This window comes from Oxyura jamaicensis, chromosome 1, assembly GCF_011077185.1.
Source record: "Oxyura jamaicensis isolate SHBP4307 breed ruddy duck chromosome 1, BPBGC_Ojam_1.0, whole genome shotgun sequence".
NCBI classification, from domain to species: Eukaryota; Metazoa; Chordata; class Aves; order Anseriformes; family Anatidae; genus Oxyura; species Oxyura jamaicensis.
Window position 1 is genome coordinate 124,968,574 of NC_048893.1, and position 27,789 is coordinate 124,996,362.

The following is a 27,789-nucleotide window of genomic DNA, read 5'->3' on the forward strand; positions in this document are numbered from 1 at the left end:
AAAAAAAAGGTAGGTAATCGGAATTTTAAATGTAAAAAGTCACAAAGGAGGAAAAAGCAATTGTGAGGAATAACACATAAAAAGCAAGTACCCTTTCCAAGTGCATCAAGAACACTTGTCCATCTGCCAGGGAGCAGGGAGCGAAGCCCAGGCACAGGTGAACTTGAGGGCTCAGGCAGCAGCTGGTGAAAGAGGTTCTCACAGGAGAGCTACGCTTCACAAGAACAGCTCAAACGTGTGCACACATGTGCATGCACATGTACCAGAAGGGACTTCACATCTAACAAAAAATTAATACTCAGAACAAAATGACTCATCTATTAATCGTGATATATATGCAAACTTACCTCCAAAAGGTTACAAATACGCCTTTTTTTTTTTATGTAACAAAATTAGCCTAACAGGAGCAATCAATGCACCTACTGACAGCAGCTTTGACTTCATATCAGTATAAAGGATATAGAAAGAGTAGAGATTTTTATAGAGGCAGCGCCTTTTGTGGAAACAGGTACTTTGATGGAGCTAATTAAGTATAGCAAGGTCAGCAATTCAGCGTGCCTCAATTTCCAAAATACTTGGCACATCCCTAGAAAAGGCTCAGGTGTAGGACTTGTACTGCTCAGCTTTTATGAAATGCTCCCCCCCATACTATTTCCAAACAGTCGGAGTACATTATTACAGTGCATTGATGTACAGAAGAAAAATGAACTTAACTATGATGTATTTTTTTCCTAGGTAGAACAAAACCCACAGTTCTTACAATTTAGGGAAGCTGTCAAATTTTAAGGAAGATGCCAAAGAGGCAGTAAGAACCCTGATCATTATTAGGGCACCGAGAGAATTCTGCAATATTAGTAAAGCATGATGCCATGAGGAACACTTGCAGTTACTGGACAACCCACTGAAGTTACTAGACACCACCACGTTGTTCATGCTGCACACAGTCTAACTGTGGTAGATAACCAACTGCAGCACTCAAGCAGGCAGCCACAGTCCGTGCTGCTGCTGTCTGTGCTCAGACATGCCACCCTCCTCCTCCTCATGCCCGCGGCCTGCTGGGCGCGCATTGCAGGTACAGCCCCTTCTCCGACCACTCTCTGCCCACGAGACTCCTGGTAACAAGCAGTCCTCAAACATCTCTGCAATGCCACCCTTTGTGGAGCACTTAACTTGAGCAGTACGCCTGAACTCACATTTCACATCTTTTAATTTTCATTCTCGAGTTTTCACACATACAGAATGAGTTCGGTAGAGCCGGTCAGACACGAATACGATGTAAAAGAAAAACTCAGAGTCCAATATATTAAGCATACTTATTTACTTAATCTATACAGAATTGAGTAGATAAAATTTCAGATTCACATTAGTGAAAAATCTCTACAAAATGTTTTTGAAAAGCAAAACAAAGACTGCCTGTTCATTTATCATTTTTTCCTCATGAAAGCAGACATGGGTTGTAAAAATAAAGCAGTGTGTTTAGCACAAACTAGATTTCTGCATCACTTTTTTTCACAGTTATTTCCATCTACAGTCCAAAGAGGTAGATTTTCTGCAACACCTGAGAATTGAACTGTAACGTAACCAGGTGTAAATGTAATGAAAGGAAGGACAAAACACTAGATACAGCCCTAACTTACCTGTGTATGTATACACATACTCGGGTCTTGCATCATGTATAATTCAGCTTTTTCGCAGCTTAATCATGGTGAAACTGTCAATCAAGCCCCAGAGTTTTGACAATTAGACATACTTATTCCAGGCTACATCAGCTTACAGCCCTGATTAAACAGTTTATGGTAGTGGAAGAAAGGCATTAATACAAGTTTACTTAAAAACCCTACTGGAGCCAATTTGGCTGCAGACTGGCAGTGCGATAGCCTGCTGTATGGCAGATCAGTTAGAGTGCTGAGCTTATCCCTTAATAAAAATTTGTATGGGGGTGTTATTTCTTATTTAAAACAACACTCTTTAAAGCAATGCATGAAAAGGTACTGACTGGTTTCAGGAAGCAAAGGATAGCTCACCTTGGCCAGATGAAAAGTTGATGCGATACGGGAACGTTAAGGGTAGGTAAGAGAAAGAGATATCCCCATTTTAAAAGCCTCTCACTTGGGGCATTCTGCTTCATTTACAAATTAAGTCAGTAACAAATATAATTATATTGCTGTTCTATACCTCTGTCAGGTCTCTAAAAGCCCTTTAAAATACTCTTGCAGCAGGGTCCAAAATTCGCTCTTGCCCCCATATAGAACAAGCACTAACGAAAGAATCATTAGATACAAATGTCCAAATAATAAGTCGTAAAAATAGAAAACTTCATGTCCTACCTTGCCAAGGGTATGATGCATCAGATACAAAGTTTTTTCACTTTCCCTCAGGAAAATTATTTCATGCTTAGTGTTAGCTGAAAACCAGTTCTTGCAACAACTATTTTTTTTAAACAGTTTGATTCTACAAAGCAAGTCATTTAAATCACAAGTCTGAAATACTTCTTTCTAGTACTTTTAGGCCATATGGTTAGCATGATTAACATTTCAAAGCTCTGAGCCTTCCTTGACTGACTGCTCACTGCTACCTTCTTTCATTCCTGCATTGTGCTTGGACCACAAACACAAAACTTGCACAAATCTAGGAGAAAAATGGCCAGCCTCCATTTGCTCCACCATTAAAGAAATGTCAGTTTCACACCGTTCCTCTCAGTGGTATGAGCTACAACACATTTATCAGGCCTTACACAACCTTACTCTCTTTAAGAGACAGCTACATTATTTCAATGTACATCACTACAGGAAAAGGATCAGGAGCTCAGTGCAGCCTGAACATTCAAGTAATTTAGCCACTAAACTGTCAAGGGCAATGAGGGTGGGAAGCTCATTGAGATGTGCTTGATTCAGAAGTCCCCTCCCAAGTAAGTGCAAAGAACTTTAAGTACCAGAAAAGGCTACACACTTTCATATTCCTTAAAATGACAGCAACCAAAACTAGAAAGTAAATACATGTGAACTAAAGTTAAGGGTAGCTTGTAATTATTTCACACATTGCCTTGCCAAAAAAAAAGTTGGTCCCAGTTTCTCAGAATAAAGTCAAAATATGGATATGACTTTTCTTTTTAAAGGAAAAGCCTACATGGCTTAAGGTTAACAAGGGTGCTTTGCTTGTGGCACGTTAGTGTAGGAATTTGAAGTACCAACTTTACCAGATAGCCTAACTGGGAAGGCACTCTACCAACTGGTACAGCTTCAAGGTTGAGCATGCAATATATTCCACGTTGTACACTTCAGGAGAAGTATCTGACTCTACATGTTCAGTTAAAACAAGTATATACGTTAACTAATACTTACATACATTGCATATATGGCTATTAAAAGCCTATATGCTAGAGGCTTGTGTCTTCTACACATCAGGCAGTAAATGTTATTTTCCCAGCCCTTCAGATAATCCACAGATGTGTCTCAACAACATGTGATTTCTCTAGGCAGCATAATCATGTTATGGACACACCGCAGCTAAGAGGGAAGAATGTGACCAATGCCTGTGTACCAGGACACTACCCAACTGCAAAATTCCACTCCTTAACATTGCTGTATGTTTCCTGACACATTTCTATTTAGCATCCTCACAGGTAGGGCTAATAGTCCCAAATAACCTTTACAACACAACCCTGAGAAGTCTGCAAAGAAGTTGTACACCCTGTTTCACCAGCTGCAAATCAACTTATTTCGAAGCTGTTGTTTTTCCATACCACAAAGTACAAAAAAACCCTTAAACATACATTACTATCTTCTGGACCTTTAGTTTTTCATATATATGAAAACATACTAGAGGGGAAAGCTGACATTTTTTACTGGCCATTAGACATCCTCATGTAGATAAATTTACTGAAAAACTTGGTAACTTTTAGTATATTGAGTGCCAACTCAATGAACAAAACCAGAATGCTGTTCTTTAAACCAAAAAAGTGACAGGCTGTCACTATTTTCCCCCTAATGATGTTACGTCTGTACACAGTCTTCAATGACAGTGATTTGTGTTGTGGGGAGGAAATGCACATGCATCCTTTTATGGAAAAATATTTTCTTTTAAAAAATGAGGCAGATGTGCAACACAGTTGTGGAAAATTTATAGTTTAAGCTATTTAAAGCTGCTATGCAGCTTCCTGTACCACATAAGTCCAGTAGTTCTAAGAAAATACAGATATGGTAGAAAAAGTAAGAAAATTTTCACCACAAAACCAATAGTTACCACCAACAGAGAAAGTTATACACAAAATATATCTCTCAATACAGTGTTTACACTTCATTTTAGTCTACAGATTCAGTGCCAGGAACAGGACTTGTTGAGACAGTCTTTTCAGAACGATTTACCGCTTGTGATTCAACACTGGGCTGGATTCCTGGTTCCGTGTCAGTGGGACTTTCCAGCTCCTCGTGGGAATTGAGCGTGCAGGACTGCAACACCTGCACAGCTAGATCCACATCTGCTTCTCTGAGAGAAACCTGCTCCTTAAGGATCTCCACCTTCTCATTCAGCTCATTCCTTTCTGTCTGAAGGGCCCTGCATAGCTTCTCCAAACGCTCCAGTTTAATTTGAAAGCCTTTGTATTCTTTATCTCTTACTGTTTTCTGAGGGACAAAAAACAAGTTTCAGGATGCAACTATTTTTTTTTTTTCCTAAATTAAAGAATCACCATTATGTAATCCTGGAAATTAAGTGTTAACTAATCCAGTAGGTCAAATCATTGCTCAGAATACTTGACACTGCACTTCAGACAGTTTGCCTAAGACTGGCAACAGACACCTTTAGAAACTTAACAGTGAGAAACATGTAACTCCATAATGCTACTTGGGAGGGCTGAGTATAAGCAGAAATGCTTACTATGAAGTCCCATGGAGCAGTGAATCACTACACAAATAATGGCAACTAGAGGGAGCAGAAGGGAATATAAATGGGAAATCAACAATTCAGCAACAAAACAGGTCGGAAGGTACTACATTCATGGCTCTTCAATTAGCTCCTTAAAAAGGTAAAGATAAACAGTGCTATAGCAGAACCTACAGGAAAATTAGGTATGTCCCAATATAGTTTAGCAAGATCATAAATATAATGGAACTAGAAATTAGGAAATGGAGGAGAGCAACTCAGAACTATATGCTTACAGCCCACGTGAAAACTGTTCTAGGTCTTCCGCTGGACTACAATAAAGTAATAGCACCTCATGACCTCAGAAGCAGCAGCAATGCATGAAAGTAAATGCTTTCTTACCCACAGGTTATTTCCTCCATGTGGGTCTTGCATACTTAAAATATATTTCTGTTGCAGCATTGATTGAATTTTGCATAACATATTTATATACTGTCAATTCATTCAACTTACATGATTTCATACACAGTATCTGACTAATTGTGGGCAAATTGAGCAAGGAAAGATAAGGCTGAGGTTTTTCTGGTCATGAAAAGCTACTACCTAAACCTAAACTCATTTTCCATGCTGGTGGAGAACAGCAGCATCACACAACACAAAATACAATGGAGACAGTCCCAGAAGAGGCTACCATCTCTTACCACAAGTCAGCTGTAATCAAAACACTGTGTGAAGTTCTCCAGAGTGCAGACTCTAGTTTAGCTGCACAGCTACTTGAAAGACAGAAACATTTACCTCTTCAGCCATTTGTAGAAGAGCCTTGTTGTTGTTTTCCCATTTTGTACGCCAGACTATAGTTTCCTTTTCCAGTTTCTTAATCTTCTTTGTCATCTACAAAAGACAAAGGGAAGACTTATGTGTCTTGCTTTATAAGAGATAGGTATACATTAAAAATTTGACTTGCAACATTGCTTTTGAAGTCCAGTTTCAACAGATTATTTTACAGAAAAATCTTTCCGCACAAAATCAACTCCACAAGTACCAAGCTTGCTCTCAAAGAAAACAAGACTGATTCATAAAAGATTACTAACCTTCAGGAACAACTATTAAAATACTACAGGAAAATAAGTTTTAAAACATAACCAAAACAAAAGAGAACCAAATATGTTATATGCCATTGATAAATCATTGACATCAGGATTTAGATATGTCAATTAAAAAAAGCACTTCTCTTCCACAATATGACAAATCCCTATTTCCTATCTCAAAATCCAAAAGAAGTGTCAAAATAACACACAGTTTCAGAAGGCGAACGCTATTATAAGATACAAAATGCTAACTACTAACAGCATGCATTTATATATATATATGTATATATAAATATAAATGGCGTTCTAAGTAATCCTAAAAGTACCTTTTCCATTTCTTGCCTGAAGGTTGTAAAAAGTTCATTACTTTTTGCCATGGTAGTCTGGAATTCCTCAAATTTATCCATGTAAAGAGAAAGCTGTTGGTAAAAGAGCAGGAACGTTAATTTGTAACAGCTGTACATGAATACAAAAATATCCATTAAGGTACAAGAGAAAATGAAACAATATAGAAGATGAACTACTTTTAATCTTTTCCATACTATCCCGCAATTTTCATCTGAGGAGTGTGCAGAGCTTAACTGAAAACACGCTATTCAAATTATATATGAAAGGAGAGTGAACTGTATTAATAGAACAGTAATACATTCTAAAGAAAAGGACATAATTATTAATAAAAATATTGGAAGTCACTGTATTTAGTCGTCACTACCATTTTTGCCTCCAAAGTGAAAAAAATCTGAGGACTTTAATACAAAGGAAATACAGCACAAGAAAATCTACAAGAAAGATCTACTTTTCCACCTTAACCAGCCAAAACTAACAACCAAGGCTTGGATAAAGTAAGCATAAAACCTGGAATTCAAAATATACATTCACAGCATACAAAATTCAGCTAGTGAGCAAAAATTATGGGAAGTGAATATCAACAAGAAATTCATTCAACATTGAAAAGCCCTACTTTTAATGAACTAAGAGTATTAATATTCAGTTACAGAAAAGTTTCTTGCCCTGCACCACAAGGTCAGTCATCAGAACAGCAAAATGTATTAAAGCATCATTTTCCACAAGAGATCTTAACATATAAGTTATTTTTACATTTATGCTTTATAATCAGTGTGTAATACACCATTCTGAGAATACAGAAGTTTGAAATGCCAAGACAATTTATTAGGAACTTTTTACCCAATCTCAAAAAGTAATCAGTTCTTTCAATGCTTACATCAAGGATTGCAGGACAATTCAGAACACAGATACTGTATTTGTCTCTAAAAAAAGATTAAATTTCCTAAGAAAAATTTTCATAAGAAAAGTTAGCTGTCAGATTACGACTCTGCCATTACTGTGATTGAACTTCTACCTAAATTAAAAAAAAAATCTGCTGGCCACAAGAAAGCACAGATATATCCATTGTTTCTATAAAAAAAAAAAGGCATTGGGATTTTCAATGGAAGGTAACTAATTTGAAGATAAAACATAAAAGACTACATGTGGTAAAAAACCTTTTTGGAAAACAGCAAAAGAAGTATTTGGAGGAATCTGGACATTAATGAGTCCAATTTTAGTGAAGATGTGCATGTACAACTACTCTTAACTACACATGTACACTTTAAATGTGACTGTTTGGAAAGCTGGGAAAAGAATTAGGTACAGTAAGTATGAAAAAAGGGCACAAAACAGCTTTCAAGGAGACTTAATACTAAACTCAAAACTGAAGCAGTAACAGGCATACAGTGAAAGAAATAGCTGCTGCTTCTCAGATGTTACAATGTTAGCTTAGCCTACCATTTCCCTTTGCCTTATGTGATGAGCTCACATGTGGCCAATGACTGCAGGTGATCCAGAACAGCAGCACAAAAACTGGAGACCATCTCTCCACTCAGAGAGGATTTGGCTGTAGCATTTACAGCAAGAAAACAATTTGAAGACAGTATTTTTATTATGTTTTTTGTGGACACTTAGATTTAGGTTACAAAATCAAGGATAAACGAAACACTTCTTGCTCCCATTCCCCTACAAAGGACAGGATGGAAACAGTAACAAATTTTAAAACCTATGGGGATAAAAATCACACCCAATTCTTTATAGAAATAGACACTAGGGTCTCTCCAGTCCTGAACAGCTATAAAGAGGATAAAATACCTTTGAAAGAGAGAACAGTTTCAAAGCAGGCAAGGAATAGGAAAAAATAACCATAAAAAAACAATATGCTTTCTAATATTTTTGCTGTTAATTTAAAAGGATAGCACCTCTAGCAATTCAATGTTTAGCACCTTCCAATTAACAGAACTCTCTGGAGGTCTTAAATAGCAACTACTAAATGTCAAGTCTCTACTATTTATGCTTCATACAACATTATTGAAGAGTTACTTGCTGAAAATTAAATTTGAGATTTAATTAAAAAACAATGTTTTTTGTGACAAGTACTTGGAGTATACAATGAATGATAACATGCATTTCTTTCACAAGTTGTTTCATTTCACTAGCCACATTTTCTTTTGGAAAAACTGTTATTGAAGGGCATTCTATTTCAAAAAGTACCTGCTGCTTGAGCTGAGCTTCCTGTTGCTTCATCTGCTCACACTTGTGTCTGGACTCAGTAGCTTCTTTTAGAAGCTAGAAAACCCACAAAAAAAAAACACACAAAGAAAATACTGGTAAGAATAGCACAAAAAACTTAATCTATGAAAAAAAGTAAACAAAGGTTAACATCATCGACGGGCCATTCAAACCTCATTTTCCTCACATGACTTTTTTGAATTATTACTACACTATACTTTGATATATATTATCTAAAGCATATGCTGACATATAGACAATTTTACTGAGACTTTTTTTAGTTGGTACGTGATTCAATTACGTTTCTATTTTGGTATCAACTTTGAACTGCTAAAATTATACAAGTAATTCATTATGATCTATATGTAATTTGTGTTTTGTAACTCTTGTAATTTATTTTCGACCTCCATTTCTCTCGTCACTAATATTAGCTTTATAGATTAGTTCAAACCAATTTTGATTCAATTTATGACCATTTCGTAGATTCATCTGTGAATACTCATCAGCTTAGGATTCCAAAATTTTTTAATAACCTAACATTGTATGTTCTGTTTAACACTGGATGATCATTTTAAGATTATCTAGGCAAGAAGTCTTGCTTTTCCTGTAAGTTACAGCTCCATTAAGAAAAAAAGCACTGCTACTATTTTTAATTGAAAACTAACTTCTTGAAAGACTGCAAGTAAACTGCTGATTACCAACACACAAATAAAATAGTTTTGGGAACAGGCAGTTCAGAAGCTTCAGAAGGCTTTATTGTGTGAGCCTACACTTTTTGTTACTTCCTATAGCATAACACCAGAAGTTAGAACCACACAACAGCAAGAAAGTACCTTTGGTGTTTCACCTCAACAATTCTCCCAATCTAAAACTCCAAATGATATCCAGCACACTTGCTGAGTAAATGCAAACAGTAACATTATTTGCCTGTGTATATGGACACTAACATTGTATGCATCATTCATGCAAAGCTTACATCTCAGTCTTGATGTTGAAAAACTGTCCTAAAATACACTCCGATACATTTGCTGTCTGTTGTATTTATTTTAAATCATGAAAAATGTGCTTCAGTGGGTTATTTCTTTTAACATGCATAGAATTCACTTACAAATTCCCTTTCTCGCTGATGTTTTTCCTCTGCTTCTTTAATAAGTTGGGTAGTTTGTTGTAGTTTGGCATCCACAAGTTGCTGCTGCAGTTCTTTATGTTTGAACACTTTGTCAATATGCTGAAGAAAAAAAACCTTATTGGTTAAAGATAAACAATGCACAGGTCAGTTAAGGTAAGTTTTTGTGTATGGAGTGGGGAATGTATATTTTTGAGAAGTTTCATGCAAAAAGATAAAGAAGTAAAAGACTGTTTTACGTGCTTTTTTCTCTATTATAACTACACTTTTTTGTTTTTAATGGAAACCTTGGATAGAAGCATATTTTATTAAATGGTTAGAATACTGTATGTCACTGCACACTAGGTGCTTTCAGAAATCCTATAACAAGTAGCCTACATCCTTTCTCTTTAAGCTGGTGCATCTACCCCATCCCTTTAAGTACTTTGAATGTTACTCTTAAAACCTCATCTTCATAAATTATAAAAAACTCCAAACAAGCAAAGTTCACAAATCGTTTGGCTCATGATACTCCACAAATGAATACGCATGCACTGTTACTTCGAAACATGAACTAGCACAAGGTAACTTCCTACCTTTTCTCTTCCCCAAATTATCTCATTGTATATACAAGTATTCCACGATCACAAAAGGTGGAGAACCAGAGTACACAGTGAACTTTCTCATTAATCCAGATTAAAAAAAAAAAAAGCAGCCATATTCCAAACCTCCTATGCCAACTAGCAATGCTGCTTGTTTTTTTCCCTCCCACAAACTGTAGAACACCTTGAAAATTGGTTCTCACTGACAAGAACAGGCCAACCCTGCATTTCCACGCTACTTTAACTTACACTGGCTAGCCCCCACACTATTAAAAGCTAGCTCAGCCCTAAAATAGTCATTTCCCTAATACCACTCCATATATATTCTGAAAGCATGATTGCTTAGGATGCTTGAATACCAAACAAGAGCTACAAAGTAGCTCAAACAAAAAATCTTGATGAACCAAAACAAGAGAACAACTTATATCCTCTCACATTATAAAGTGAAATTATACTTTAGAAGAACTTCAAGTATTAATGCATATGTATGTTGGAAATAACCTCTGGAAGTAATTCAGTCCAACTGCCCCCTGAAAGCAGGGTCAACTTCAAAGTAATCAGGTTGTTCACACCTTGTCCGGTTGAGTTGTGAATACTTCCAAGGACAAGGATTCCACAAGTTGCCTCCGGACAACTTATTTGACCACTTTCACTGTGAAAGATTTTTTCAATGCACCTTAAATATAGGGATGCAAAACCATGGAAACAAAAGGCAGATAATAGGCCAAACAACTGCATAATTTTTCAAGACAGTCGAGAACAACATGTTTTACATCATATACACAATGAAGTAATAGTTTTTTTTCCTCCCTTTAAATAATTATCTGATCCTTATAGTCAAGGAACTAAAACACTCTCGTCAGAAGCATAAATTAAGTACCTCTTCTCGCAACGCATACTGCTCAATGAGCTTCTTCAGTTTTTCCCCAAGTTCAATATTTTCCTGACGGAGCTTGGCATTATGTATATCATGCTGTTCCAGTTGAGCCTGAATTTCATTCAGTGTAATCTGGAAGTGTGCAGTTGCTTCTTTTCGCCTCTCCTCTTCTTCACGCGCTTGCTGCATGTTTTCTTCCTTTTATTAGACGGTATGAGAAAGTAATGGTGTTCAACATAGACCACGTACCTTTTTCCTATTTGTGTAGGGTTTAAAGTTCTAAAATGCTAGAGCTAATGTAAGCCACAATTGTAACATCATACTGATCTACCTATACAAAGTAAATGGAACAAAGAATCTAAAAGTTCCAAAACTTTTAGAGAATCTTGTTATTACCAATTCCACTGGCTACATGATTACCTATGCTAGAGTGAGAAATACTCAGATGTTAAAACCACAATCGATACTATAATGTGTACTTTCCTACACTAATTACAGATAAGAATCTCATGGCTCTTCCACCTCACTCCTAGCAACTGCATTCTAACACAAATAAGCCTTTTTTGATACACTGCCATTTCATGCTGCTGTTATTTAACTTGTGCTATTTTTTTTCCAGCAGTCATCATTAGTGTTCCCAGAAATAAATATGGCAAGACCACACACAGCAAGTAACACGATCTATGAACCAGTCTGAGGAAAAGGTTTTAGCTCACTTACTATCCCCATATTCTTTACCTTAAAAATCAGGAACACCTACGCCATACTTATCTACAGATATCAGTAACACAGACATGGGACAAAATAATAAATGAAGTCAGCAGCCCTGATTTTAAGCAATAATCAATAACCAGGAATTCAAACCACCTCCCCCCAGCACTGTGATTTATGTCAATAAACTAACCTTTAAAGTCTTGTTATGACGCTGAAGCTCCCGACAGAGAGATTCCAGTTTGCTGCGTGCCAAAATGGCCTTGCTGTGCTCACTCTGCAAGTGGACTTTCTCCTTCACAACTTGTGCTTGCTTTTTCTGCAGTATCTTCATCTGCTTTTGAACATTCCGGCTCTCCTCCAACTAACATTAGAGAGTATATTTATGAAATAAATATAGCCTAGATTATATTTATGCATCTTCACAAGCAAGCCAAACAAGCATTTAAACATTCCAGATGAAAACAAAGGAAAACAAAGAAATCAAACAATTTCATTATTTGACCCCTTACACTGATCTTAAAAGAAACTCCCATCATCTTCCTTACAATTCTAAGTATGTAAGCATAAAAGAAGAAAATATACACATTCCAGTTTGACAAATATTTGTCACTGAGGACAGGGACCGCAGAGCTGTTGACCATGGGCTATCAGCTTGAATTCAGCTACAGGGGTAGAACTAGGCCTGAGAAAGGAGGATGGGGCAGACAATTAAAAGCCAACTGAGACTGGCATTTCAGCAAGTCACAACTGTTTCCACTCTTATCTGTATGTTACACAAAATTATGTATCCAGCAGCTCTCTTCACTGTCAAAAAGAAAACCCCACGGAACTGTGCAGATTTCTTATCAGCAGGAGCTCCTACTGAAGGAAGCCATAGGCTACAGAAGTTCGAAAATTGGCAAGTTACTTCAGAAAGGAAAGGATAAAACCTGCAGCCCTGACACAAATCATGTCAATTATTAAAGCTGCACAGCCCAGGTTTAATATTGACTTAAGAAATCTGTAGTCTCAACGATTTGAAATAAAATATTGAATCCATTTCCTTTAGACAATTTAGATGGTAGCTGATAGTGCTAAACTTTTTACCAGTGCAGACTTCAAGATCTATTGTATGAATATTCAGTGAATTGAAGAGTTTCTTGCAATAATACCTAGTTGCGAATGTGTTCCACTGCATTTGATTTTTGGGCTCCCCAAGAAACCACGTTATAGTCTGATCTACTGTATAGGTGGTAACAATATTAAGTGTAATACTGCTCCTTATTAGACAGTGCCTCAGCCTCAGGACACCACAGGAAAAGGCTGGCAACCAGGAACATCATAGTGACACAAGAATACAATAATGGTTTTCTGAAAGAGCTCAAAATAATGCTAAAGCATAAAAGAAAGAGTAAGTTAAAAAAAAAGTTAAGGACCTCCTTGACAACAGTAAATCAAATTTGTATCTGATCCGGTTTGGAGTAAATAAACCTTAAGGAAGCATTCTGATATCCAAACATGGAAAGCCCCTTTCTTGGGTGGCGAGAAAAAAGACTTCAAGTGGCTGTGCTGTCTGCATACCTATGAAATGTCAGGCCTGTAAAAGTATGCCAGTGGGAGACATATCACCAAGGATGCAAACCTTCCTGCATCACAAACTGATCTCCTGATAGATTCCAAAATAGGAAAAAAAAAATTGTGGAAGATCTTTTGCCAGGAGAGTGGCATTCCTACCTTTATTGTACAGTCCTTTTCATGAGACACCACTGAAAAACCTGACAGTGAGCTTTAAAGATGATGAATCTTTAAAAAAAGAAAACAAGCATTGTAGGTGCACTGTCATAACAGTTCAAACCTTTGCTGGCATTAAATTTGACACCTATGCCAGTGGTTCACCACCATAACCATGGAGAAAATAATGCATCCTACTAGGAGCATAACCAGATCAAACTGAACCTAAGGGGAACAGAGTACCTCTGAGTACTAAAACTAAGCTACACTTTTACCTGAATGAACTCCCACCCAACTTCCCAGCAGTTCTGAGCATCACAGAGAGAGCAACTGGTTTTCTAGAATTGTAATTCTAACAACAGACCAGTAGACTATGGATCCTCTACCAGAAGGAAAAAAAAAAAAAAATCAAAACATGAACAGGTCTCTCCTGATTGCTGAACTTCTGGAAGGAAATTACTATTTATTTAGTGTGGCAGTTCCTCAACTGGTTCGAAGTCTTTCCTTCAACAACATAAATCAAAAAGTAAAGATGGAGCAGAATGTTTTCCTTCTGCAGAATTAAGGAACTCACCCTAACCTAGCTCCTCACGTAGGCCACCATCTTCATCACTGACTTGACATGGGAACTGCCTGAAAAGGCACCCCATGCACAAGCAATTGTTCATAAGATCTAACTCATTTACTACATTTTCTTTCACCCTATCAAAGCTCATTTTTATGTGGGCTTCCCATCCTTGAGTTGCAGTATGGAACTATTGTTTCTCATTTAAATGGAAGTGGTTTCTTAGAGAAGCTGTTGGTTTCAAAGGAAATTCACTCATGTGAACGAGAGCATGCATGTGAGAGCAAGAAAACAAAGCAAAAAATACCAACAGACCTCCAAGGAGGACTCCAGAGCTGCAAAAACAAAACTAAGCTAAATAGTTATTACTGGCTGTGTGACTAAAGAGACTAGGTACTAGCTCATTCTCTAAGCTCTAGAAACTAATCTCAAATGAAAAATTAATATATTTCAGAAAATACAGGCCATCTTGCACAGCCATTATGTTATTTTTAGAAACATGCCCATACATAACATACCTGACAACAAGAGAGACAATCCTTGTCTTTTTCAAGCTATTCAGTTACCTATTTACTTTTGCTTTCATTTTATATCTAAATATGGTGGGAAAACACATACACAGTATTTCCATTATTTTCTGTCCTGTCTCAAGACGAACAAGTGAAGCATTTTCATTTACAGACACATACTGAAACTTATGAGCTGATTTTGCCACCAATTAATTTAGAGAATATATTGTCCTTTCTGCTATTTGGGGTGGGAATGCACTCCATGATCAATAACTGCTCATGTTTTGCCTTTTTGGTCTGTTGCTGAAGAAATACATACTTTTCTAATGCATTTCCTTTGTATGACTGCAAATCACAAAGGAAGATTAAAACTACATCTTTCCAACTCCATCCCTAAGCAGTGAAGAGTTAAGTATAACTGATTTTTTTTTTTCAAAAAAAAAACCACTATGTTCTTTCCCATTACCCTAAAGCACATAAGTTATAAAATGCTAGCACAAAAGCACTGTCAACAGACAGGAGCTAGGAAAACATTTACTTTCAAAAGAAACTTAGCTTTTCTGTTAATCCTAACGTTATGCTTCAATACTAGGTTAACAAAAAGGTATCATAATCCAATTTTATTGGATTTAGGCAGTCATGTAGACATGAAAATACTACACACAAGTTTGGCTGAAGCAATATTTGTAATAAGTCTGTGTGTTTATTTTCATTTCCCTACCAACACTATGAAACATTCAAAAATGTTAACTGTCCTGTATTAGAAGTTCTTGCACTCCACTGTTAGTATTAACACATGAATAACTCTTGCTATCTTTACAAATTACTTACCAGATCAGCATACTTTTTGCACAAAGCTGCCAACTTTTCCTCTGGAGTAGAAAGCGTGTTCAAGGCTTGCATTAATAATAGCACTTCTTTTCCTATGAAAAAGAAAGGAAGACAACCATACTGAGAAAAAAATGTATCAGAAAAGCCACCCTGCCCTTAGCAAGCAAATATAAATCACTAATTTCTCATGCTTCTAAGTTATTCTCTGGTTTGATAGCTGCATAATATCTAACAAGTGACAAATGGGAAGTCATCACAATAGGAACCATTTGTTTTGGCTATATGCCGTTACACAACTTGGATAGCAAAAGTTACTTTAACCTTAAAACCACAGTAACATTTTTGTTTTATGATTTATAATAGAAAAGAAAAACTTGAAACAAAGATATTCAAAAAGATAACAAAAAAAGATATTCAAAGATAAAAGATATTCACACAAGTGCCTTTAAACATACCTTTTGGAATTTAAATATCAGCACTGACCACCACAATCACAAGTTCAACAATGAATCCAACAATCAGAAAGTTTAAAAAGCTTATTAGTACTGACCTTTTTTTTTTAAGGCTGCTATAAAAATAGCATTATTAGCAGAAGGATTCTATGATACGTATAAGAACCAACCTTCCTTAAGCAAAAAGTACACATTTTGTCATCTTTAACAGAATATTCTGAGAAGTTTTGGCTACAAAATAAATGTGAGACGTAAGAGAAAATGCATAGCTGTTTTATGAAAATATTAAAGCCTGACTTTGAAATTAAAGCCATTTACATTTTTAGAGTCAGAATGCCAAGAAGAACACACCTAAAGTTTTCTCTTTGTGTTTATCACTCTCTGGATCTTGTTGGCCGTCAGGTGGATCAGTACGGGCTTCTTCTCTCCCAGGAGTCTCCTCACGAGACTCTTGAGAGCAGCACGAGGACCCCAGGAGCTTTCTGTTCTTTGTGATGTACTCAGCTTCTTCCAGCGTGCCCGTGTTTTCCAGGCCATCACAGTTGGAATCCATACGCTGCAATGCTGCATCAGATGATTCATTGCATTTGCTGTTCACCAGCTGATCCTGGTTATTCATTCCCATCTCCTGAGATCCAGCTTCTTCCATTGCACCAATAACCAGCTTCTGAAGGGAAAGGAAAAAGATGTCAAGCAACCACATTGAAAATGAAAACTTCCATCCTTCTTTAGTATGGAAAAAAAGTAAAATTCCACTTTTATTCATGCTGATCAAGATGATGCTCACTGTTGTCAACACAGGTATATAAATAAATGTACAGTGCGTAAGCCGAAGAAGTGATGAAGAAAGCAACACACAAGAGCCCAAAATATTAATTTCTATTACATAACAATTTCAATATCTTGTCACTGCAAAAATATTTACATACTAAAAATTAAAAATTCACATGGAAATCTGCTCTTTAGGCTCTGCAACTAATTTGATTTCAACTCAGTTGTTAAATCACCCAATCTTAAATGAAAATATTCCTCCATCATAGTTTAAAAAGCATTATCTCACAAAATCAACGCTAAATATAGGAAATGCTATATACTGTAAAATGAAAAATAGGATCTACAATTTTAAACAAGGACACGTGATTAAGGACAGCTTTATTACGTACTAGCTTCAGAGAACTGAAAGACTTTGACTTTAAGATAATTCAGGAGCAATACCAGAAGAAAAAGTGAAAAACATATGGTGCTAGGAAATCTAAAGAAACCCATAGAAATATATTGTTTCAATAATATACAAGGATAAGAGCTCAAACTACTTCAACCAGAATGCCAAACATGATTGTCAATTTACATTTGGAGAAAAACAGTTTCAAAAAGTGATAAACAAGACCAGGAAGACACCTATTTTTAAAATATTACAATTTACCTCTATTAAATCATCCCGGAAAAACATGAATATTAGCTGGCCTCAGATTTGGAGGTCTACCACCTATGTTTTGTAGCTTTTTTGTTTGTTTGTTTTAAGCAATACATCACTTCTGGCCAATTAAACAGAATTATCTTAGGAGGTTTCTTAAATACAGGAACACTTATTTAGCCAAGAAGCTAAACATCACCCGTTGGTTGTTTTAACGCTGCAGTGATACATGCATACTTTGGAACAGAATACATGCTGATATCTCCATAAAACTTAAAAAGTAACACCAGAATCCTTCCTCAAGCATAAGAACAGCATTCTTAATCTCTAGAATCATTTAAGAGTTTTATGTATGTTTTAAAAATACAGGGGTCAGGACTAAGGTGACCAGGTATTTTTTGCTGTCCGTTTGCAATCCTACTTTACAAAGTGCATACATAGCTTAAGTATGATAAGCAGAGTTGAAGTCACTTTACTGCCAAAGTAAAGTGATCATTCTCATCAATTTATTCAGTGGACTGAGAGAAAATTTCCTTAAAAGTTACAGCCAAAGTAGTTATAAAAACAGGGCTTGAGTGATGCTGTTTATGCATAAAACAGTTCAGATATTTTACTATTAAAAATCTAATTTGTAAAAGCAGGAGTTTACATTGGGTTGTATATTCTGCACAGATGGATCATTTTCCTCTTGAAAAGAAATTAGCGAACATCAAAGGAACACAGCCAACAATAATATTTTGAGCAATAGTCCAACTCCCTAGTTCTTTAGCATGCTTGGTAGAGCTGTTTAAAATCATTACACAAACATGCATTAATATTGTTAAAAATATTCGCAAGAGCTTAGTTACTCTCTATGCTCAAAGCAAGTCCCCTGCTTTAGAGCTTAGCTCAAGGCAGATTCGTTCTCCTGAAGGTGGAATTAACTCAACACCTTTCAGGAAGGACAGTGAGCTTTGTAATGCAAATAATCTACGTAGACATTAAGGAACAACTTTTCGCTTATCAAAGAAGATTTTGACTTCGCACTGCTCTTTGTAACTGTTGAAATGATGCATCTCCTTTATGGACAAACAAGCTCACTGCAGTTTTTATCTTTCTGCAATCATGCCAGACCATGTACTTGATGAATGCCTCTGAAGGTAACGCAGTAAGAGAATTGCTGCAACAAATGATCAGTCCCAACACATCACAGCTGATTTTCTCTTCAAGCTGTAAAATTTGTAATTTTTCCTTAGATTGTCTTAAGCTGTGAGGCTTCCATTGGAAAGGCTCACTGCTCCAAGTTTAGCAACCAGAAGCTTCTTCCTAAACCGGATAAGAGATAAAACTTTATTGCTCATTTCAACTTTTTATACATACCAATGATTGAAGTTATGGCACGGATGTTCTCTACAAAACAGAATTCTTTCTGAAGCTGAATACTGAGTACTGTAGGGCTCACATTAGATCGAAGAGACCGGAAAGATCAGAGGCAACTGAGCACAATATGACCCCAAGGTAGAACTGCAGAACCAACACACCAGCTGACACTTGCAGTTTTTTTTTCCTGTTACATAGGACAGAAACTTCCAATTCAGGTTCTTGTGCCTGAGAAGCCCAGTGAAAGGTAGGGAAAGCCTGCCCTAAGCTCCAAGCTTCTAGTTTGGGACTTTCTGAAATCTATAAGCAAACTCAAGGTTTTCTCTCTGCAAATCAAGTACAAAATTTCTAGGAAGTAGGCAGCTGAGGAGGCCTGACTGGCTGCAGCTGCAGGCTGAACAGGAGCAGCACTCTTGCTGTCATTTCTCACTCCCCTGCCCCACATCACCTCTCCCTTATGCTAGCAATGAGGTTCACACAACTTGTCCTAACAAATTTCATAGCCAGACCAGTACCTCAGCCCAGTTCACTGCACAGCAATAGGCAATTCTGCCAACCCAACAGAAGAGCTAGCACGATGGTTGGAGAGATGCCAAGACACAAGAGAGACTAAAAAAAGGCGGTTTGATCACAGCCAGAGCACAAGGAACCAAGCCAAAAATACTATATCCTAACCACACATGTGTAGGTAACAGACCACTGCAGATCTGGAGCACTGTCAGCAAAAAAACGCGCACAAGAAGCATCGCTTCAAACTTAGGCAACCCCAAGACTTTCAGCAGCTATTTTCACCTGCAAAAAGCCTGCCCTTTCTGGGGAAAAATGGACAACTGGCAGGGGCACAGATGTGATCAGTGATTGAGAAATGCACACCCCTACTAGCAAACTGTCACCGTATCTTGAATACCTGTTTTTTCAGAGCCAGCAATTAATCTGTGCATTCCTGAGCACCTGGAACTTTCCCCTAGCAAACACCGCCACCTTGGTAATTTGGCACAGCTTTTTGTATGAGTCTGATTCTTTACTGACAATAATCATTTCTCAACTCCATTATTTCTCAATTCCTTGGCCAAAAAAAAAACACAAGGTTTTTCAGATCAGACTCATCCTCCAAAGTTTAGCAGAGAATGGAGAAGTCACCCATCAGCTTACTGAACTGATGATCAAGGTTTGTGTACATGTGCCTTGCACAAGTCAAATATATTTGAAAGTAACAGCAATAGCAGAAAAAAAAAAAGAACTTTTTTTTTTTTATAGAACTTATCCCTCTTTTGGTTTCCCGGTTTTCCAATGAATACGGAGCAAATTTAAGCTTAGTGACATGCAAGCCTGTTCCCTCCAAAACTAAAGAACAATGTGGCAGTACAGTTTTTGTAATATCATCCAATTCTATTGTCTTAAATATAATGAGAAATTGGTGACCACAGGCTAGAATACTGTATTCAGATAAAAGGTTCTACCAGCAGCTAAAACAACTTGATTACAGACAAGGATAACAAAAAAAATAGTTCAATTTCATTAAGTTGTCACCCATACATCCTGGTAGGACTGACAGGCAGTGGGACAACGTATTAAAACTCCAAAGTGTTTAACCTGGATTGGAGAGCCTTTATTCTAAGTACTGACAAGTTTGCTATTGCCTGACAGGCCACAAACAATAATAGCTAGATGACCTCCTGATTATGATTAACAAAGCGTTTTCTGCATTAGTGTTCTGAGCTGTCACTTCAGATATTAAAAGCATATTCTTAAAGCACCAGATAATTTCAGATTTGATTTGTGTCAATCTTCATGTTGAAGCGTAACAATAAATGCCACAATGAAAATATTACACTGCACTGTACCAGTACCACTGAAATTGCCCCCCTGAGACAGACAGAACAACCCCAAATATTACCTTTTATTTTTTTCCCCTCAAACACATGCTAATCAGACAAATGAACTTCTCATTTAACTTTCCAGCCAGAACAGAGCACTTCCAACAGCACATTGTATAACAGTGCTGATTCAGTACTGACTGAATAAAAACACAATAAAATCACCCCACCAAAGACTATCTACTGAAATCGCTGCTACCTTTTTCAGCTGCTGCCACGGTCTCAGCTTCCAAACAGATTTAGCAATGTGTAGCTTAATTTGACAGACCAGAGTTGGATAACATACCTAGAAAGACTTTCATTAAGGGATATCACAGAATCACCAAGGTTGAAAGAGACCTCCAAGATCACCCAGTCCAACCCCTGCCCTAATGCTAACAAATCTTCCAACTAAACCATATCACTAAGCTCTACATCTAAACATCTTTTGAAGACCTCCAGGGATGGTGACTCAACCAAGAATATTTTGCACCATGTGGCACTTTGCAGCACAAGATCACAAGAGTTACTTACCAAAACTTAGAATTCAACCATTAAGAAGTAAGATGCTTGCTACATACCTAGCAGCAAATCCAGCTGTTACAAGACACTGACATTTCTGCATAAGCACGTCATCTTTAATCTATTTCAGAGTTACAGACCAAATGGTTTGAGGATGCCTGTAGGAAAATTACTGGTAACATCACTCCTGCTCACCCTGAAGTATTAGGTCAGTAGTCTGCTCTGTTCTCTCAACTCGTACCTCGATCAAAAAGGTACACATCAGAACAACTCTACCATACTTCATACCTAAAAGATGAGAGCACAAAGACAGGCACCCTATTTATGAAACTGCCCATGATCACAAGAGCTTAAGCCAACTTTTTCCTGCATCAAACAGTACTGCTTCAGCAACACGCACTACGCAAGAACACCTAGACAGAGTCTATCCTACCTACCATGGCAAGCCAATCACATTTTTTTGTTGTTGTTTACTACCCAAAAAAGTCTCTAACAAAACTTTCTGAAGCTACAGTGTGCATAGCGTTGATATTATGTGTACTAAAGTGCCTACACTTTACACTTTTCACACAAGCAATACACTTACTGTACACATACACATTCTCAATCTCTTCCTCTCCACCTGAAAATGAGGTACCTCTCTGTGCCTCTTAATAAAAGATAATTAGTAGCTATCCTAAATATTCCTAATATTTAAATTATCCTTAAAATATTAATCTATCAAAAGCATTTCCTACACTCCCCATAGTAGTGGTTGGTTTATGCTGTAAAGCTGCTTTTACAGCCTTAGCCTTCAGTACTGTTCATACATCAAAAAATAATCCTAGAAGCTTTAGGAAGAGCAAATGCATCATGTCATAAAGGTTTATAGACTGGAACAAATTTTAGGTTTCCCACATCCCACCAATTTACTTTTGTCTGCTAACAGAGGAAAACTTGGTTCTAAAGAACATGTGTGTAATATTTTCTTCCTTGGTGTAGATACTCAATAAAAATATTTTAATATAACTGTATTATGATTAAAAAATCAGCTTAAAGTTATTCTGGGTTCCAATTTTATCCATCTCCTTCATAAAAAATAGTATTATGGGATGTCATAAAATTTGAGTTTCAATTTTATAGCAGGTGTACCTTCATCCACTGGTCTAGCAACAGTAACCCGGGTGCTTGTGACCACATGACCAGTTTATTAAGTTTATTTCTTCATGCCACACTTCCATATAGTGCACTCACTGACCTAAGTAACCATGCAGCCTAATTATACCTTTCTGAAAACTTGAGGCCTTTTGAGGTGGCTTCCCCAAAGATCTGAGATCTTAGTTGTTTGAAACGACCTTCTGATCTCACAAGCATTTCACCCTGTTCTGCCATCGCATTAAAAGCAACCTTCTGTGTGCTCCTTTATCTGCTTTCAAAAGACCGGACTGAGGCGTCTTCGGTATTTGCTCATCACTGGTCCCAAGGCATTGCAAAGTTAGGTGTCCCAACACAGCAGAAGGAAGATTGAGAAACAACTCACTTGAAAGCTTGTATTTTAACTTTAGAAAGGTTAGAAATATTCTGCTATTAATACTGTTGGCCTCCCATTCGAGTCTTTAACAGTGGTTCGGACACTTGTATTTTCACATGACCTGTTGCACTTTCTCATGGCCTTGCAACACAGACTCCTGCTTTTTAAAAAATGGCTTTCTTTTTAATTTACCTTAAACGCCCTTAGGGAAAGAAGAGGCTAGGTTTCTACCTTCCTTTTCAGTGCTCCAAAAGCGCTGTTTTATCACAAAACACTAGAAAACGCTTCCTGTGGTTCTAGCAAAAATCTCACCGAAAGAACCCGGAGCTCAAGCGGAAACTTCCATCGCTCTCACGGGCAGGGCACGCGGTGCTGCACATCCCACCAGCCCTTTCAGACGCGGGCAGCCGAGACAGGTGCTCGTTAGGAGCACACTGAACGCGGCGTGAATCACTTCCCGCAACGAGGTTTCACTTCCTCCTCACTCCAACCCCAGCAGCTCCCCGGCCGTCCCCTGAACCCTTCTGGAAGGAGCGGGGCGGCCGAGCCCCGATCCCCCGCGTACCGGAAAAAAAAATAAAAAATAATAAAATAAAAAGTTAAGAACCGCTAAAACCCGTTAAACGCGGCGCGGGGAGAGCTGGCTCCCCGGGCTGAACCCGGCTCCCCCACGGCGGGATTCGGGACCGAACACCGGCACGACGCCTACAACCGCCGCCCCCCACCACGTGCCCTCAACGGCTGCCTCGCGCCCCCAACGGCCCCCAACGGTCGCCGCGTGCCCGGGGCAGGCCCCGCCTCCCCCCCCACCTCAGCAGCCGCCGGCCGCGCAGCGGAGCCGCGGCTCCGGGGCCCCGGTTTCGGGCTGCCCTCACCTCAGGGCTGCCGGCCGCCGCCTCCTCTTCCTCGTCGTCGCCCCGGCCCTGGCTGCGGCGCCGGCTCCGTGCCTCTGCCGCCCCGCTGCCGCCGCCGCTGCCGCCTCCCCGCGCCGCCTCGGCTCCGCGCGTCGCCATGATGTGACGGCAGCATCCAAACAAGCGGCCCGACCGCCGCACACCGGAAGCTGTACCCCCCCCGCCGGCCCGCCCTTTTCTGCCTTCGGCGGCCAATCAGCGCGCCGCTCCGCGCCTCACGAGGGGAAGGACTACGCTTCCCAGCGTGCTCTTGGCGGCTCCACCGTACTTGAGGCTGACGCCGTGCTGTGAGGCGTGCCGGGAGATGTAGTCATGGCGGCGCTACCGCGGGGCCTGCTGGCACAACACTGCGGGCGGGGGGCGGCTGTGGGGCGAGGAGGAACGGCGGGTGGCGAGCAGCGGTGGTGGGGGGAGAGGCCTCCCATGGCCTTGTGGGCTTTTGGAGGCACGTTGCTTTAAATAAAGTCGTTTCTGCCTAAATTACTTTGTCCTTACATCCTAAATCTATGCTCACCAGACCCAGCCAACTGCTGATCTCAAGATAATAAATAAATACATACATATTTGGCGTGTATCCTGATCTTTAGATGGAGTTTTTCTCCCCCAAAATAAGACTTCTTCTTTTACAAACGTGCACAATGCTGTTACAATTCTAGAAAAAAAGAAAAAAACAAAACAAAACAAAACACAACAACAAAACAAAACAAAACAACAACAAAAAAAAAAAGAAAAAAAAAAAAAAAAAAAAAAAAAAAAAAAAAAAAAGAACCCTTCATTCCCATTGCAGACTTGTGATGGTTTAGGATTTCTCTCCCGCACCCGTTCCATTTGAGACTAGCAAGAGGTCCATGCTGAGGTGCTCCCAGGACAACCCCTGTGCAGCCAACCCGTGACTATGGCTTTAGTAATTTCTCCCAAGCGTTGTTTGAAAGTATATACATGGCAAAACATCAGTGAGTCCCGCTCCCTCCTTCCCCTTCACCTGGTAAGCACTTTTTGGAAGAGAAGGAGGACTTAACTATAAAGATGAGATAGTTCGATAGAGAACAGAATCGAGAACCACAGAGTTCCTGTTGGCTGTAAGCCTTTACTGACATAAAATCCATTATAAGGCATGTTTCAATCAACTCGGGTGCCAAAGAAGTTAGCATGTGTCAGGCAGCAGAAGCACATGAGGGAGCCCATTCCGTCAAGTAGAACAAAGTTTTCTTGAAAAAATGCAAGATGTTGGAGTGTATATTTTCAGCAGTAATTCTTTTCACACAGGAACTGGAAGGTGTTTTTTTTTTTTTTTTTTTTTTTTGTTTGTTTGTTTGTTTTGTTTTGTTTTTCCTGCTGACACAGTGACGGTGACAATTTTAATCACTTTGAGCTTCCAGCTTCCAAACTCAGTCACAGATCTCAGATGCAAAGATTGCGTGCTGTGTTATTGCCCTCTGAAGAATACACATGTGAAACTGAACTAACTACTTTCAGTATTTTCTCTTACACTTACCGTTCTCTCCTGATGTCTCTTCATGTGTTTTGGTAAACTTTTTTTTTTTTTTTTCAAAAATGCACCTAACAGTAAAGTGCATATCAAGAGTACTTTAAATTAATATTCCAGTCTTGCAAGTAAATACAAGTATTCACAGGAGGATGAGGACACGTTTGCACTGATGTCCTGTTAACAGCGTTCCTGGAGATTGCTCATATGAGGGATGAGCAGGTAGAGACTATTTACTAGGAGCAGCCAAGAAAATTGTGTGGCTTTTATTTTTATTTATTTTTAGGATATAACTAAATATATATTTTAAAAAATCTTTTGTCATCAACTTTCAATATTTTTTTAAAAATGTAATTTACTAACTACAACAAAGTTATGTGGTTGTTACTGTACCTATAGGTAGTCTGACTTCATGACACCTCTCAAGTACTTCATTACCTTCCTTGTATTGGGGACTCCTAGGCAACTTGGCAAAAAATGAGTTGCTTCAGTATTTGTTTAAAAACATCATCAAGAATACTGTGATGATAACTAGAACTAGGTGCTTAAAAATCTTATCAATGACAATTGAGAAACTATGAAATAAAAGTAGTATAAATATATTTTTACAGCATTGTTACAACATGTAAAGCAGGGAGACAGCTATTGAAACGCAGCACTAAATTTCATTGTGTCCTTTTTGTCAGGATTGCTTTTATTGTAAGTGAAAATGTCACGATTGCTTTTATAAAATTTTTCAAGAAACTATGGACTACCGGATTTTTTTTTTGGAATACTTTCTCCCTCATATTAGATAGAAAACAAAATTCTTCCAGCGTTACTCTGCACAAAATAACCAATCGAAAATGAAAACGGAGGAGGGAAACAGAAGGGAAAAAAACAACCAACCAACCAAATCACCACTCCTATACTTCACAGAATCCTAAGATTAAATGATGGCAATTAAGGGAATTGACCTGGAACCTCATGTGGACAATACTGTAAACATGTATTGGCTTAACATATTGCTATAATTAAAATATTAAATAAAAAACAAGATGTCAGGATGCACAAGGAATGGGATGAGGAGTAATGCAGAAAAATAAAACCCTCATGTGTCAGCTGGGTGGTGCATTCACCTACATGCTTGTTGTGTATGTCACACCTCCATCCCTGCACAAGGATGCTGAAGGTCATGAGCTCTAAGGAAAGCTGGCAAAAACTACTGGAGGCATAGAAATGCTCCTGTGTGACAAGAGTGAAAAGTCTGAAATTGGTTGGTTGTCTCAGGAAAGAAACAAGCAGGACACAATGAAAAGAAGAAAAAATCAGGTTCTTCAGTTTTACTTTGTAGGGCAAAGTTCAGTTAAATTACAAAGTGGTACGTTTAAAGCCAATAAGAAGATATTCCCCCCACATACATTAATAGATGAATTACCCCATAATACCAATGAAGTCAGGGACAAGACTAAAAAAGGAACTGGACGTTTGTATTGACAGGAATTATAGACAGGTACAGATTATTGAAAATGTTTTTTGAAAGAGAATAAAGATGTCATTCATGAGGGTCCAAGGGCAAATCTTCTGATCATCCTGATCAGTCTGGGGATCTGATTAACCCTTCTCTGCCTAATCAACACTCATGTAAACTTTTACAGCAGCCAGTACCGAAATCAGGATACCCAAGCCAGAGGCTATGCTTGCAGTAGTGAGTTAAACCTGGTTGCAATTATCCCCCAGCACAAAGACCAACAGGATGCAGACCATGCCCCATCATAGCCCAGGTGCTCTGTCTCCAAAGGTGGGTCAGATCCACTGGGAATAACTCAGTGGCCAGGAATGAATGGAGAGAAAGCCAGTTGGCTCAGGGCAAGCATTTTTAGGGGTCTTTCTAGCAGATTACCTCTATAAGCATTCGGTGTCAGCATGAGCTCAAGCACTGCTCAGTGGACTAACGCAGACATAGCCAGAAAGACCAGAAGTGTGCCTGTTTTGATGCAGGTGTGTTTCCTCCACGTTACAGATCCTGTGCTCCAGTATTTTTGCCTGCTTAAGCAATGGTTCCAGGTCTTTCATTCACATTCCCACTACTCCTTTGAGGCCACGTCCAACCGAGAGAGATTATTGTTTCCACATCCACAGTAAATGTATGCAGAGGCTTCTCTCCACCCCAGCAATGCTCTTACAGTAGCACTTTTCATCCGCCCAGCACATGATGGGCTTGAAAGTCCTGTTATACATGGTACAGGATGCAAGCTGGTGATGATACAGCAGAAGCAAAACTGTTTGATGTTTAAATTGCAGGCATCGAAGTCAGACGAAAGAGCACGTGGCCAGCATTAACATTTCTGAACTAGGTGGGAGAAGAAGCTAGATGTAATCAATCTATTCTCTGTTCATTATTTGACTGTTACATTGGGTCATTTCTCCTCAGGAAGGAGAAGATACAGAGAAACGCTAGCTTTATCTGGCTCTGAAACCTCCACATTTGAGCATGGAAACGATTGCTTAAGAGAACAAATAAATAAAAGTACTTGTAGAATTAAGGTTTGGTGCATGCATGCAGTTTAAAGAACCCACACAAAACATTTTTTTATAGCATCATATGTCAAAGCAGGCATTGGATCTTTACTCCTTTAATTTTATATATATAGCCCTTAACTAATTTTGTTTTTCTTTTGGCTTTCCCTACTTTGCCAGGACCTCTTGCCTGGAAAAAAAACAACCTTCCTGCCCATGTAGTTTTGGATTAAGCACACCTCCTAAGTATATCTGGAAAGGTTTGTCATAGCCTCACGAATCCCTGAATTAGCACATGAAAACGTTCACAATCTGTCCCATAATGAAAACCATGCTTTTATGAAATGAAGCAAGTGA

General features: G+C 38.4%; 1 protein-coding gene across 2 annotated transcripts; it reads right to left on the bottom strand.

The window, feature by feature from the left end:
* Positions 1 to 1,303: 1,303 nt before the first annotated feature.
* Positions 1,304 to 26,537, bottom strand: TXLNG (taxilin gamma). 2 transcript variants are annotated; one of them, XM_035325545.1, is made up of 11 exons: positions 26,532 to 26,537; positions 23,409 to 23,434; positions 16,224 to 16,536; positions 15,421 to 15,512; positions 11,996 to 12,166; positions 11,095 to 11,289; positions 9,616 to 9,735; positions 8,490 to 8,564; positions 6,275 to 6,367; positions 5,656 to 5,751; positions 1,304 to 4,622 (listed from the first exon to the last, which is right to left on the bottom strand). In XM_035325545.1, the coding sequence occupies exons 3-11, from the start codon at positions 16,519 to 16,521 to the stop codon at positions 4,302 to 4,304; spliced, it is 1,461 nt and encodes a 486-aa protein (XP_035181436.1). In that variant the 5' UTR covers positions 16,522 to 16,536; positions 23,409 to 23,434; positions 26,532 to 26,537; the 3' UTR covers positions 1,304 to 4,301. The 2 variants fall into 2 exon arrangements, with proteins under 2 accessions (XP_035181436.1, XP_035181368.1); XM_035325477.1 differs by lacking the exon at positions 26,532 to 26,537 and having other exon boundaries at positions 23,409 to 23,587.
* Between the last annotated feature and the right edge of the window lie 1,252 nt (positions 26,538 to 27,789).

Coding starts and splice junctions, on each gene's coding strand:
- TXLNG (XM_035325477.1), bottom strand. CDS start 23,546: ATGGCGACGCGCGGAGCCGAGGCGGCGCGGGGAGGCGGCAGCGGCGGC. Junction 5,752..6,274: donor TCAGGCAAGAAATGGAAAAG/GTACTTTTAGGA, acceptor TGTCTTTTGTAG/ATGACAAAGAAGATTAAGAA. Junction 4,623..5,655: donor TTCTACAAATGGCTGAAGAG/GTAAATGTTTCT, acceptor TTTGTCCCTCAG/AAAACAGTAAGAGATAAAGA.